This window comes from Phyllopteryx taeniolatus, chromosome 12 (genome assembly GCF_024500385.1).
Source record: "Phyllopteryx taeniolatus isolate TA_2022b chromosome 12, UOR_Ptae_1.2, whole genome shotgun sequence".
In the NCBI taxonomy this organism is placed as follows: domain Eukaryota; kingdom Metazoa; phylum Chordata; class Actinopteri; order Syngnathiformes; family Syngnathidae; genus Phyllopteryx; species Phyllopteryx taeniolatus.
Genome location: NC_084513.1, coordinates 2761354 through 2776313, shown reverse-complemented (window position 1 = coordinate 2776313; position 14960 = coordinate 2761354). Strand labels below are relative to the sequence as shown.

The 14960-nt window shown below is 43.3% G+C and overlaps 1 protein-coding gene across 2 annotated transcripts; it reads right to left on the bottom strand.

The window, feature by feature from the left end:
* Positions 1 to 328: 328 nt before the first annotated feature.
* tbccd1 (TBCC domain containing 1) lies at positions 329 to 14879 on the bottom strand. Of its 2 annotated transcripts, none has more exons than XM_061792879.1 (10): positions 14636 to 14879; positions 13938 to 14094; positions 12994 to 13058; positions 12653 to 12919; positions 9405 to 9563; positions 8609 to 8725; positions 7699 to 7948; positions 7442 to 7628; positions 3381 to 3896; positions 329 to 1431 (listed from the first exon to the last, which is right to left on the bottom strand). In XM_061792879.1, exons 2-10 carry the CDS (start codon positions 13975 to 13977, stop codon positions 1221 to 1223), a joined length of 1812 nt encoding a protein of 603 aa, XP_061648863.1. In that variant the 5' UTR covers positions 13978 to 14094; positions 14636 to 14879; the 3' UTR covers positions 329 to 1220. The 2 variants fall into 2 exon arrangements, with proteins under 2 accessions (XP_061648863.1, XP_061648864.1); XM_061792880.1 differs by having other exon boundaries at positions 13042 to 13058.
* Positions 14880 to 14960: the final 81 nt, after the last annotated feature.

Here is a 14960-nt window from a genome sequence, read left to right as displayed (position 1 = left end):
GAAAATGAGATCCAAAAATTGAGTCAGTGATTATAGCGCTATTCAGTATTTCCAGAAAAGCGAGGAAGGATTACGGCATAATGAATGCCCGGGCATGGTAAGCGTCCAATGACCGCACTTGCCCACTGGCTGCGGCCAGCGCCCGCCCTCCCCCCACCGTATTGCACGTGCCAGCTACGCCGGGTTCCCCCCACCTGATGAGCGAGGAGCTGCCAACTCAGGACTTATTTCTGCCTTGTGGATGCATCCAGATACTGTCCTGTGACACCATTTATTGATATGTTTTATAAAGAATACAACATGTGTATTATTCCACATTGGTAGACACTTATACATTGTTGTGAGCATCTTTATTTTTTGCTTTTGAGAAAACATAACAGTTTAAAAGCTGCATAGAAGTGTGTGAAATCAGTATTCATTTGTTTTTACAGTAAGTCTCCGATGCAATAACATGATTTTTTTTTTTTTTTTTTTTTACTTTCGTGGCCCACTATGTACTGTACAAAGGAAGCTAACCTTGACATATTGAAGGTATGAAGTGCTAACAAAGAGGCCTTTAGGATGAATGAAATAATACAAAAATATATTATTTCCACTAGTGACTGATAAAAAAAATATACTTTGAAGCACATGTTGGTGGGTTGGCAGATGAGTTAATCAGCACTTTCATATTGATCACAGTCAATAGGACCTGCAAAACATTTACAATCCAGTGTAAAAATCCAAACTAACGACAGGAACAGTTATTTTCGTTTGAAAAGCAAGATTATTCAAGAAAACATGAATCCTAATGAGATAATTCAGACATGAAAGTGGGTATTTTGATTACATCAAGGATTGGAAGCATTTTCTTCTCGGCCATATTAACTTTTAAAAAGTCCCCCAAAGGCCATACTAAATTTCAGATGTATTAAAATAGTTTATATTCTGAGCATTGTCAGTTAAATGTTGTATTTTAGGTTTTGGTGGAAGTCGTATTCATATTCATACAATATTAATATATCGTGATGTTCATCAAAACAGCTGAATTAACTGTATTTGAATAGTTTGAATGCAGAAAACAGCATTTGGTCTGCACAATTTACCAGTTGTCAACACATTCAAACAACAAAGGGGCCCTGGGTTCAAGTTTTATCCCAAAATATTAATTCTATGAATGTCCATGACTGCTTCTACTTCATTTAAAATAAACACCCCTGAGGAGTGAGGAAGACTACAATTCAACAAGCCATAGGAGACTGTCCCAGCGCCCCCGTCTTAATGTACGTGATGTTGTTCGCCGCAGGCTCGTCCGCCGGGGCGCCGTTGGAGACCTGCGGGGAGGTAGCGGAAGGCGGGATCAGGCTGTCCAGTTCCTGCCGGTGTCCCGTCTCCAGGAGCCACTCGTGGAACTTTGCCTCCACCAGCTCCTGGAACTTTGCCTTCTGCTCCCTGCAGACAGACCACAAAATACATTTTAGAAGTGACCGGAAGAAGTTTCACTTCTTACATTTTGGTGCAAATCTGAATACACTGAACTCCCATTCATCGTGAGGGATATGTTCGCGACCCATCTGCATCACGTGAAAATCCACGATACAGCGAGACCACCCAACCATTTATTATAGTTTTACCTCTTCCAAACTTCTTAAAACACACATTTGAAACATATTTTAAACGTATTTTGGACACACACAAAAATTGCAAGCATAGAATGTATAAAACAAAACCGCAGTATGTATTGCAGTATCTGGTTATTAGATATGTTGGCCAGTTGGCTCAAGCTATGGAGAGTCTGCGTGTGGCCAACAGCAGCTCCTGCATGAGTGTGCTCTTTGCATGTTTTACTGTTCTCGCGGTGTTCAATAAATGGCTGAAAAGTGCATCGGCAATTGCAGCTCTCCTTTCCCACATGTGAGGGCATTACCGATTTCCGCAACAGGGATTTCCACAAAAAGACGAATTTAGACTGCCTGTAAAAGTCATCATTTTTCTGTCTTTTTTCCACCAGTCGCTTTTCTGTATAAATGGCACCAACGGAAAATGGGTGGGCGAAGTCAATTGTTGCTCTCCAATCTAGGTTACAAACATCGTGTGATAAATTAGCTTTGCGTAAGAATACATCGTCACACGGCACAGGACGATACGCTCAGTTACCGCCGTACTTGTTTTCATTTGCTCTAAGTGTTTTTCACGCACATATTTCCTGCAATTGTAATTGTTTTTGACATTGTTGATATTGATGTTGTTACACTGTGCTGTCGGGCTCACGTAGCGTTCAGAGCCCCTCAAGCAATAGTGACACACTACTGTCACCATTCACTTTATCTAACCTTGTTATTGACTGTTGGCTTCAATTCTCCATCCAAACGCTGCTGTCATGCAATGGAAAACTAAAGCTATCGCACAATCTGCTTATGATAAACATTTTGTTTGCGATTGAATCTACATAGAGCAGTTATGACGCTGCGTTGGGGTCACAGGAGGAGTCAAATATTAAATATGTAGTAAATATTAAAATACATCTAATATGTATTTTAATATTTACTACAGTGTAGTAGTGCTTCAATTGGAGAACAAAATGTTTATGCCAACACGCAACACAATTCTTAGTGTTTTTCTTCGAGCAATTTCTTTAGGTAATTGTGTTTTCTGCCTGACATGCTGTTCCTGTTCCAGCTCTCTGTGCAGGGGCACTGTGCCATCCGCCTCGATTCTAAACTGACTGGCATTTGCCACACTTTTTCCATTGACGTATTGAGCAGTTATGATGTCTGCCTAGGGCTACACTCCACATGACTATTGCCCGTGCATTGTAACGTCACAGTTGGACAAGAAATTGTATTTGAAACATATATATATATATATATATACACAAGTATATATTTATATACTTCTATATTTTCCTGATATGCGTCCACCATTTTCTATGCCCCTGGTTTCCAGTATTTTCTCAAGTGTTCAAGAAGAATGAATGTGAGAATCAGTTGTTTTGAGCTTTGCCACTGGAGAGATGCATAATACTCAATGAGTCAGTCAATTCTGTTGATTCATCGTGTCTTGAAGCAATTCAGGCAAAATAGATAAGAAATGGGGTTGATTTGCTCACAACTGAGCTGTGACAAGAAGAAAATGTTTCTTTTTATGTTACAAAGCCATCTAAAAATTCACCCATCCATCTTCTATTCCGCTTATCTTCCCTTGGGTCGCGGGTGTTCTAGAACCTACCCCAGCTGATTTTGGGCAAATGACGGGTCACCCCTGTAGTGGTCACCAGCCAAACGCAGATTATTACGACCATAAATAATATAAAAAATGTATTTAGTAAATGAATTTGTATTTGTTTTCTAATAGCTGGTTAAGGATGTTAAGATAAGATCCCATCCGTATTTGCCACTCACTTGTTCAGCTGGGCTTCCATCACAGTCTTCTGCCATTTTTGTATCCTCTTCTGCTTGTCATCGAGTGCTGCCTGGTAGTGGGGCGCCAACCCACCCGGTACCTCGCACGTGTCCCCCTTAATGTGGAAAGGCACCACCAGCATGTGGAACTCTTCTGGGGGCAGCAAACAGTAGCAAGCCGGCTCCGGGTTCGCGGAGGGCTTGACGGGGTCGGTCCCCAGCAGCAGGGGCTGGTCCCACATGTTGGGGACCACCGCCAGCCCTACACTGGCCATGTGGTCCTCCAGGGAGGGGTAGAAAGTGTGGAAGGGGCCGAGGGTGATGTCAGCGCTGCCGGGCAGAAGTAGAGGGCGTGTGGGCGTCATGGCGTGGAGCGTGCAGCGTGACGAGGCCCCAATAACGACCCTGCCCGCCACGCACACCAGCCGCACATTCTGGCAGCAGTGCACATGCACACTGGTCTCCACTGGACCAAGGACCACCGTGCAATCTCTGCACTTGTCCACACTGACCGACCTGGAGAAAGACCAAAATGTTCAATCGGAACCAGGTCTGGAAAAAACTTGACGTTACATCTTCTGACTGTGAGGACAGAAAACAATTTTCACACTACTTGAAAGAGATTTGACAGAAATAAGTGTGCGATTAAAATGGGATTTTACAAGTTCAAAGTGAAATAGCTGCCAAATGTTAAATCTGGATCAGGTCCAGATTAAATTTGGCTCGACCCCACATATTCTGCCCATGTAGACGCAAAATTACAGTAGTTTTTACTCAGATTGGATTAGATTTGAATGAGAGAGAAGCGGATGTTTTAAACGGGATTTCACCTACGATCCGGCTCAGATCCGGATTTAATTTGCCTTGACATGACAGTTTCTGTCTGTGTCAACACACAAATGTTTTCACTCAAATTGATTGAGATTTAACAACGTATGAACATGTTTTAAGGGGATTTTAATTGCAATCTGGATCAAATCCAGATAAAACCTGGTATGACATTACAGCTTCTGATTAGAAATACAGTGATCCCTTGTTTATCGCAGGGGTTAGGCTCCGGACCCCACCCGCAACAAGTAAACTCCGCGATGTAGCATCCATGGTTTTTTGTTTGTTTGTTTTTTTACATATTTAAGTATGTTAAGTAGATTCTCCCCAGTCCCATACTTTTAATACTCTTTTTATACTATAACCTGTGATATGGTGAATTATCAACAATATAATAATGATTTTGAAAAATCTGGGATGCACCGCATCCGCAATAGGTGAACCGCAATTTAGCGAGGTTTAACTGTAATGTATTTTGTTCACATCTGAAAACATTTGACAGCAGAGTTTTGAAAAAATGTTTTGTCTATTATAAAACATACATAGGCGCACGGTGGGCGACTGGTTAGCACATCTGCCTCACAGTTCTGAGGACCAGGGTTCAAATCCCGGCCCCGCCTGTGTGGAGTTTGCATGTTCTCCCCGTGCCAGCGTGGGTTTTCTCCGGCCACTCCGGTTTGCTCCCTCATCCCCAAAACATGCATGGTAGGTTGATTGGAAACTCTAAATTGCCCTTAGGTGTGAATGTGTGCGCGAATGGTTGTTTGTTAATATGTGCCCTGCGACTGGCTGGTGACCAGTTCAGGGTGTACCACTGCCTCTCGCCCGGAGATCGCTGGGATAGGCTCCAGCACGCCCGCGACCCTTGTGGGGATAAAGTGGGACAGAAAATGGATGGATAAAACATATGTATTATTTATTCTTATAGATTTAGATTTCTTATAGATTTAATTACTATTTCTCCCCTCTTTGAGCCGTCACCTTATCGTGGTGGAGTAGTTTGTGTGTCCCAGTGATCCTAGGAGCTAAGTGGTCTGGGGCTTTATGCCCCTGGCAGGATCACTCATGGCTTACAGGTCCTAGGTGAGGGACCAGACAAAGCACAGCTCCAAATACACCTATGATGATTGAAAAAAGAAGAAAAGGTTTTCCCTTGCCCGGACGCGGGTCACTGGGGACCCCCTCTGGAGCCAGGCCTGGAGGTGGTGCTCATAGGAGAGCGCCTGGTGCACTCATGGGGCCCGGCCGGGCACAGCCTGAAAGGGGAACTGGGTCCCCCTTCCCATGGGCTCACCACCAGTGGGAGGGGCCACAGGGCTCGGGTGGATTGTGAGCTTGGAGGTGACCGAAGGCGGGGACCTTGGCAATCCGATCCCCACCTAAAGAAGCTGACTCTAGGGACGTGGAAAGTCACCTCTCTGGCAGGGAAGGAGCCCGAGCTGGTGTGCGAGGTCGAGAGGTTCCGACGAGATATAGTCGGACTCGCCTCCACACGCAGTTTGGGTTCTGGTACCAGTCCTATCGAGAGGGGTTGGACTCTCTTCCACTCTGGAGTTGCCCACGGTGAGAGGCGCCAAGCAGGGGTGGGTATACCTATTGCCCCCCGGCTCGTTGGGGTTCACCTCGATGGACGAGAGGGTAGCCTCCCTCCGCCTTCGGGTGGGGGCATGGGTCCTGACTGTTGTTAGTGCCTTTGCACCAAACAGCAGTTCTTCAAGGGGGTGCTAGAGAGCACTCCCGCTGGGGACTCCATCGTTCTACTGGGGGACTTCAATGCTCACGTGGGCAATGACAGCGAGACCTGGAAAGGCGTGATTGGAAGGAACGGCCCCCCCGATCAGAACCCGAGCGGTGTTCTGTTATTGGAATTCTGTGCTCGTCACGGATTGTCCATAACGAACACCATGTTCAAGCATAAGGGTGTCCACACGTGCACTTGGCACCAGGACACCCAAGGTCGCAGTTCGATGATCGACTTTGTGGTCGTGTCATCGGACTTGCGGCCGCATGTCTTGGACACTCGGGTGAAGAGAGGGGCGGAGCTCTCAACTGATCACCACCTGGTGGTGAGTTGGCTGCGATGGTGGGGGAAGAGGCCGGTCCGACCTGACAGGCCCAAACGTATTGTGAGGGTCTGCTGGGAACGTCTGGCGGAATCCCCTGTCAGAAGGAGTTTCAACTCCCACCTCCAGCAGAACTTCACCCACGTCTCTGGCGAGGCGGGGGACATTGAGTCCGAGTGGAACATGTTCCGCACCTCCATTTCTGAGGCGGGCGACTGGAGCTTTGGCAGTAAGGTACTCTGTGCCTGTCGTGGCGGCAATACCCGAATCCGTTGGTGGACACCAGCGGTGAGGGATGCCGCCAAGCTGAAGAAGGAGTCCTATTGGGCCTTTTTGGCATTTAAACAGTATTGGTATTTAAACAGTGAACAGTGAGTGTTTCTTTTTAGAGTGAGAAAAACGACTTTACGCAAGCTACACCCACTCTTACATCTTGCGACTACGTTTGCACTTTAGCAACCTGTTGTGATCTTGTGGGCTCTGCATGCCATCTGGGCGCTGCTGGATAAAACTGCTGGACCGGTGCGTGGAATGGACTGCTTGTATAAGAGTGGTAAAATCTGAGATTTTAGATCCACTCCAGGCTGATCCCGTCCTCTTTTTTATTTTTTATTTTTTTTGCTGACATCGGCGGCCTGGGAAACCCCTATATATTAGATTATATTTATTAATATATAGTTGTCCTCATAAATCTACATACCCTGGCAAAATATGACTGACCATCTCATGATTTATTATTGTCTTTTTTTAATTGTTGTGCTATTCTAAAATTCCTTCATTTAATTTGAATCCAATAAAAAACAAAAATAAATGTATTTTGTCTGATCAGTCATGTTTTTTTTTGTTTTTTTTTTAAAGAATGGTACACATCTTACAATTCTCTCAAGCATATCTGTATATGTCTTTCTCAATCGAAAAACAAAAAGAGCAGTACAAAAGCTATTTGTACTAAATGTATTTTGTCTGATCAGTCATGTTTTTTTTTTGTTTTTTTTTTAAAGAATGGTACACATCTTACAATTCTCTCAAGCATATCTGTATATGTCTTTCTCAATCGAAAAACAAAAAGAGCAGTACAAAAGCTATTTGTTATGAAAACAAATAGCATTTTCCATTTCCATCCTTTCAAACGGGTGACTTGTGTCCTAAGAGTTGTGAGTGGACGTTAACCTGAGAGGCGAGAGAAGGTAGATGAAGGCGTCAGAGCATCGGTGGATCTTAATGTTGGCTCCTGTCATCTTGTCAGAGGTCTTGGCCAGGGTCTGCTTGCAAACCTGAGACATGAGCACCATCTTGCTACCTGCTGGGGCCATGTGAGTGTTTCGGGCTATCTTGGCGCGCTTCATGGCCCCCTCCACTTGACACAAGCAGAAGAATGTAAGGGAAAGCTATATGGAGATTTGTGCATTGTTAACAATTTAGGGTACCTTGTTGGGCCCAAGCTAGCTTCTTCCCAGAGCGCAGGCAAGAGGTCATCCCAAAGGGATTGAGGGTGAGATTATGTTGAAGACAGGAGATGAGCTGGTGCAGAGGGAAGGAATGGCTGAGCGCAGAGTAGCCCGCATGCGTCTGGAGCGGACCTTTACTCAGCAACCTATAGACGGGCTGGACAGCCCTGTCCGGGTGCACCGAGCCCTCCAGGAGCAGGCCCAGGCTGCGCACGGCCTCCAGAGAGATCTGGTGGCAGACACGGCAGGGGGTCAGTAGTCGCTAAAGGCCTCTTTATATACTCCCGCGCTCGCACGGCTGACAACGCCCGCATTGTATCACGTGACCGACGAATTGGCCCGCGCGGCCCCTCTGCGTAGCATGACGCGCACTCAGCAAAAATTGTTGCTGCGCGTCGAATGCCGCGGAGATCATCTCTCGTGATTGGTCCGTTTTAGTCACATGCTGTGATGACGTACTCAGCGTGCCCCTTGGTTATACATATCATTTACACCGCCGCCTTCTCAATCGATTTTTTTGCTTCATAATTCAATGTATCATCTGACCATCTCGGTCCATTTGTTCAAGCAGACACTGTTCCACGGTCGCCATTGTTGTTGCTTTGTTCCTTGTTACTGAAAGGAAAGTAAAAACGGCTACCGGGAATGGCCGAAAAATGCTGAGAAAACTCCCCCCCTGTGGTGTCCTAGCCAAAACCAGCCGTAGCGACACCCCCGATTTGGAGGTGCACCGCAGTACATTTTCAAAACTGCACGCGTGGGTTGCGCTCGAGTATAAAGGCAAACGACGCGCGGGATAGCTGCAGTGACGTCAGCGCGGTCGCCGTGCGCACGAGAATAAAGAAGCCTTAACTTGCTGTGAGCTCAGACGTGTGGGTGGGCCACACACCTGACAGTCACGTGGGACCATTCCAGACTCAGACAGCTGATCAGGCTCTACGAGCAGCTCGAGAAGCTCCACCAGGTGGCTCTGCACAAAGGACAGGTGGGCCTGGTCGTCCCAGTTCTACTTGAACAACAAAAAAAAATGTTCAAGAATTACGTCACACATTACAGTACAGTGAGTAGTTTTGATGCGTAGCACTGGGGACTGTTCAAACAACTGTGATGATAATACTAGAGAATACTTTTTCACTTCCAATCCGTTACCGATAGAACAGCTTTGAATTTTGGTCAATACTGATATCGGTCTGATCCGATATGTCAGCAATAATCATACATACTTTACTTATTTCGTAGTATGGAACGTTAGAAAAGGCTTGATCAAGTGATATTACTCAAACAGAAAGCAATAATCAGCAGCATTAGGTATGAGAAAAACTGACCCATTTATTATTACCAAAGGGTTACATGAAGTAACTTTAAAAATAAGAATGTACTAAAATTTAATAAAATAAAAAATATTTATTATTCATTATTAGGAAATCCTGAAAAATAACTACAGTAAAACCAATAACAAAAATTAGTCCCGAACAGATTTCTTTGCATCAGAGTCTTTGATTTTAAGGCTGTGCCAGGACCGAGTTCCGATCCGATACCTCGACAATGCATTAAAGAGCGTGTGTGTATTTTTTATATTACTTACACACATATATATATATATATATAATGATAAATAAGTATCATTCAATATTCTGAGTGGACCTAATGTGAGGGTTGAGTGTATTAAGGTACAAGAGGATGACCTTGTTCTGGGAGCTGGTCTTGGCCTCGCGTTCCGACGGACACGGGGAGCGTGTGCGATGGCTGGGCCACTCCTCCCCAATGAGCGAGTTACGCAGAGACACACGGTTGAGCTGTTGGATGTGGAGGAAGAGGAGGAACTGCAGCGTGTCCACGGACATCTGGAGAAGAAGGAAACATCATCAATATTTAGGTTCTAATCCCGCCACCTGGGGCAGTACAAAAATAGTGGTACCTTGACTTCCAAGTTGAATTTGTTCTGTTCTTCAGTGTAAGCAATACACTGATTGTTATGAAGTGTTTAACCATTCTTTAATTGTGTTTCACTTTTTCCTTTGGCTTTATGCAACCAAAGAAGAACGTGAGAAGAATATCCACCACAGTATTTGTAAGTGGACACATTTAAAGGAGAAAGATTTGTCAGTGAGTGTTTCAGTCTCATGGTAGTTGGAGGTGCTGGCCTGCAGTGATGTGGATGACTCAGCGGTGTTGTTCTATTCAGGCACTGCTTTTAGTTTGCTACGTTTCTACTTCCCCTTTTGCTCCATTGCCATTACAGTATGTTGATAGACTGTCAGGTAGCGATGGGACGAACAACACTGGTGCGTCAGCACTGTGCCGGGCACACAAGAGTGAAACCCCGTATTGGTCCGTGTATCGCTTTAAAATAATAATAATAATGTGACCGATACAGGTAGCGTGTCGTTTGTATGTGCCACACCACATTGTGTTTATAAGGAAACAAACTATATCAACATGTTGCCGCAACATGTTGTTGGATGGAGTTTTGCTGTTGCTCTTGGATTTGGAATTTTTGCTTGCCCTCACCTTGTTCCACTGACTTCATGGATCGTTCCAAGAAGTTTTCCCCAGTCTGGAATCATTTTGATCTTTTGACGCCAAATAAGGTAAATCTTTTTCTCCTTTGGGCATTGTTTACGGTTAGTTTTTTTATTAAATATGTTTGTACTATTTTCTGGTAAGAGGTTTGAATTGTTTTCAGATAAATAAACTTTTTATTTTATTTTAGGTGAGTGTCGGCTCTGCTCCACAGAGCTATCTTACATCAATAACAGCACTTCATCCATGCTGAGGCATTATAGAGCTCAGCATGGCAATGAAGAAGAAGAATTTGCTATATATTACAAACCAACTCATTTTAGCATTTACACAAACAAGGTTTTTAGCAAATTTTAAACTCTGCTCCTAAACAACTCTGCAAACAAATTGAGCAAATGAAATTATACAATGATTAGATCATATTTTAAGTCAAGGACTAGCGATTAAATATTATTTCACAGGCTGATGTTGGTTTTGCAGCATGTAAGCTTTTCCATCTAAGTTTCATTTTGTTTACCTGCAATGATTTTAGAACGACTGCAGGGGTCACTATTGAGTGACCAACACAGTGTCAATACAGTGCCGACACAGTTTCTGTAGTCTGTCAATACACTCCTTGAGGTTTCATCATCCCATCACTACTTTCAGGTATTGAACAAAATACTTTGATTTGAATCTTCTGTGACGGGTTTTGTGTCAATTTGAGTTTGTTTTGAGTACTGTGTGAAGATGTAGACTGCCGACAGACTGGCTGGCCATTTGCTCGTCACTTGTTATCAAAAGGTAGCGTTTTATGGAGGGTTGGGCATCGTTTGAAATTTGAGCAATTGCAGTCCCGATTCTGGTTCCTCATTTCGATTCCGGTTCCAAATAATTCTCAATTCTGATTCTTTTAGGGGGCTGGGTCAAAAAAGTTTGCATGGTTTAAATAAAGGGTGTCCAAATTATGAACATCAATTTTCTTAGTAGCCCGCAGCATAGCAACTAAAATGAACATTTGACTTGGGGTTCTATCAAACCTATGAACAAAAAGGCAATGCATGTCGAACTAAAGGAATTGACTTAAAACAGATCATTTTACACTGGAGACGATGGGAGTCCTGGCATGCACGTCATGGAAACAATGAGTCCATGCAACTTATCACGGAATACATATACAGTAATCCTCCGCAACATCGCGGTTCTTGCTCCACGGTTCCACTATATTGCAGATTTTTATTACAGTTGTTATTCTTTAATTTTTTATACTTGTTTGTACAATATTTTTGTTTCATCAATTGCTTTTTCTCTATCAAAATATTATGTGTTTAGGCCTGCCAACATATTGTCACAAAACCTTTCAAGATAAACGATAGTGTAGTTTTTGTTTTTTTTATGCCACAGATATAATGATATTAGAGCATAATAAAGACTTGTACATGTTACAAATTCTGCCCTGGTAATCAAACATATGACTACAACTGTCTAATGTTTTCTCATTTTCTAAATAAAAGTAGGGCTGCATGTCACAATAAGAGCAAGTAAATCAAAAGAGAAAGTTATACGTTCAAATAAAGTGCTAAACTTAAGAAAAATAAAGTTTGAGTTTCCCCTTTTCTGTTTGGCAAGTCTCAAACAATTTGACATAGTTTATTTTAACAAATCTTACCTGAACCATTTTAGATGTCATGTTTGTTCAAAACTTTAGTTTTGTTTCATAATGGCGTTTCAACTATTATAAGCACTTTGCACTTTAATAAGAGCTCGCAGTGGGAACTTCCCGCTTAACAGCCTTTGTGCATCTGCACTTAAACATCTAGCATTTTGTGACATATTAACACATTAGGTTCATGGCTGTGCATTTATGACCTTACACCAGCTGACTAGGAATAAGACAAATATTCTTTGTACTACTACTAGTTTTGGATGTGTTCAATTTGTTCAAACTAAAATGAAGAAACCTCAAGAGAGAAAAAGATTCTTCTTTCACCTAAATCCTCCTCTGTTTGGGTACATGATGATGGTCCATTTTACTCTTATTCCTCTCTGGTCACATTTTCTAAGTTTTTCACCTACTTGACTCAAGGTTTTGCCACTTAAAGATCAAATTGGCCACATGTCACACAGTGACTACACGAAGCTAAAAGCAAACTGTATTTACCGTTGTGGTTGCATCATAATCTCCTTGTCATGGTGTTTAAAAAATAATAATAAATAAATTGGACGGTACTCATAATTAAAAGAGACTCCGCAGCTCTAACGTTATGTTAGTAAAGTAGACTAACGTAAAGTTCACCGATTTGCGCTTCACCTTCGTCTCTCTTCGTCTTTTGTCCCAGTTCATTGTGATGTAAAGTTGCCCGTTTGACCTTTGATGACATTTAGAATAAAATACATTAAAATGTTTTTTTGTTTTTGTTTGTTTCTTTACCTTATTCCTCTGCTGGTCAAGCTCAATTTTACTAGAACACTGGGAAAGACACTCTGCCCACTCCAGTCGGTCCTCGGGCGAGTGGCTAGTAAAGAGGTCAAAGGTTTCAAAATAGAGCCACGCCAGCTCTTCTGAAAGCTGCAGCTTCCCACATGCGATGTGCCTCCACATGGGCCACGCCAAAGAGGGGAAGCAACCATCGCGGGTGCGCACGTAGGTGGCCATCTTACGAAGGTAGTGCAGGCTGAGCTTGGAGGACGGGGCCACCTAAGATGAGGAATCAGACAGAAGTTATTTTGTAACCGCGCGCTGGAAGGATGCATTTGATGGTGCGCACTCACCTGAAGTGCACCGAGGAGGAAAGGCTCCATACGCGGCCATATGCTCACCTTGTCTGGATCCATGTCTGAGGAAATACAGTCATAGATTGAATCAGTTTCATTAGTGCCATCAATCAGCCTTTATGCTTTCAGCTAACATGCCGCTCACGTCTTCGAGGTTATGACTGACGTGCAATGAACTAGTTTGCGCAGTGGTGTAAGAATACCTTGTCACGTGACACAACAAGGGACACTCAGCTTTTAAAAAGTTGATTCTTCTTTATTTATGGCCTAGAAGTGTTTTTCATAGAATATCTACTATAATTATGACTACTACTGCTTTGGTGTATGTTAGTGAAAGTGTTGGAAATATTATTTTAATCATCATCACTTGTGCGGTTGTCTCGTGCCCCCTAAAGAGATTAAAAAAAATAGATAGACAATGGCAGCTTTCCACTTCTGAAGGAGGAACCTGTACTATACTTGGTAAAAAAATAAATTAAAAAAAATCATTTGTGTATGCAATTCTTATTTAATTAATTGTATTGCCGATATAATGTACCAAGCAGCCAGACAAAGCACAAACGTTTTTTTTTCTTTTCTCACCAATACTACATATGAAAATAAATACAAATGTGTGTGTATATGACGGTGACGTGTGGCCCTTTCTGCTGCCATGACAACCAGACTGCTGCCACCTCCACCTGATTCGTCAGTGGTGACTTTGTAGCATAGCCACGGCTAAAACGAATGCTTCATTTTGTCGTCAAAACGGATGTTCTTGTCTTATATAAAAAAAATAAAAATAATTAAAAAAAAAAAAAAAAAGATGGAGGACGCGTCGAACTCTCGAAACGGGACATTTGTCGCCCAAACGAGACTTTCTCACCGCCGTGAACTTCGCCTACAGTGAAGAGTTAAGCTAAAGCGAAGCTAACAAGCGAGAGTCCTGTTTGCGTACTTACTTTCAGCCTTCGTCGAGGGCCAAACGTGGGCTTGTTCCATCTCGGTGACACATCCGAGTCATTCGCGAGTTAGACGTCCACCAGCTTGTTCGGAGGTTTGTTGAGCGATGAAGTCCATCTTTGTGCTCTACTTCCTATTTGGCGCCCTCTTCCACCACTACTCGGTGGGAGGAGGAAGAGGAAGGAGGAGGAGGAGCATGTGTTCACCAATTAACCTCAGTTGCCACTTCGTTCGACCCGTCACAAGAGTAGTATCAAAATATGTTTATTATTTTATTTTCATATTGGGTCACCTTATGTATAGGGTAAACATATTTGAAACAGTCGTATTTGTGTCTTAAATTGTCTGTCGCAAGATTCATTTCCTGGGGTAGGGGGTCACTGTCACGGCATCGTTTGTTCATATGGTCTTCCACTCTCGGGACTCGCTGTTTGTGTCTTTATCGTAATAAACTTCCCCCCCCCCCAGAATAAGTCATACATTCATAAGCAATTGTTTCAGTTTGGAAAGCCATAGAAAACAAAGTCTGGACAGTGACGGGGAAAGGCGCCATATTGTTACCCAGTTTGACATAAAGACGTTGGTGAGCTCGCCCTTTTTTATATATATATATATATATATACACACACAAAATACATTCTTTCTTCATCTCCTTCAAGTATTTTGTTCTATAATATTTGAGTAACATAGGAGGTACCTTCCCACAGGCGTCTTCTTCTTGATGCACCAGCACAGTTTCTCCGCGATACGCGGAACAACCTTTAGCCACACAACTAACCACTTCGCCGCAAATCGCTAAATATCCACTTAAAAAGGCCAACAACTGTCCAAGGATAATGCAAGGCAATGACCGGATCAGAAACAAAATGGCGTCCGCAAACCACGTGACGTGGATGTAACCAATGCGGACCAGTGCTGGGAGTTCACAGAGTGTCCAGAATTAGTTTTCCACGGCTTTTGCGTTTACTATTGCGCTGTCTCTTTAAATGCGGCCGAGGGCCATTTGCCGGGAGGCGGGACTT

Bases quoted from the DNA above. Each gene is read 5' to 3' on its own strand.
- tbccd1 (XM_061792879.1), bottom strand. From the start codon at position 13,977: ATGGAACAAGCCCACGTTTGGCCCTCGACGAAGGCTGAAA. The intron at 13,059-13,937 runs GTAAGTACGCAA...GTATTTCCTCAG, and splicing joins GCCCTCGACGAAGGCTGAAA to ACATGGATCCAGACAAGGTG. The intron at 3,897-7,441 runs GTTAACGTCCAC...GTCTTTCTCCAG, and splicing joins TACCTTCTCTCGCCTCTCAG to GTCGGTCAGTGTGGACAAGT.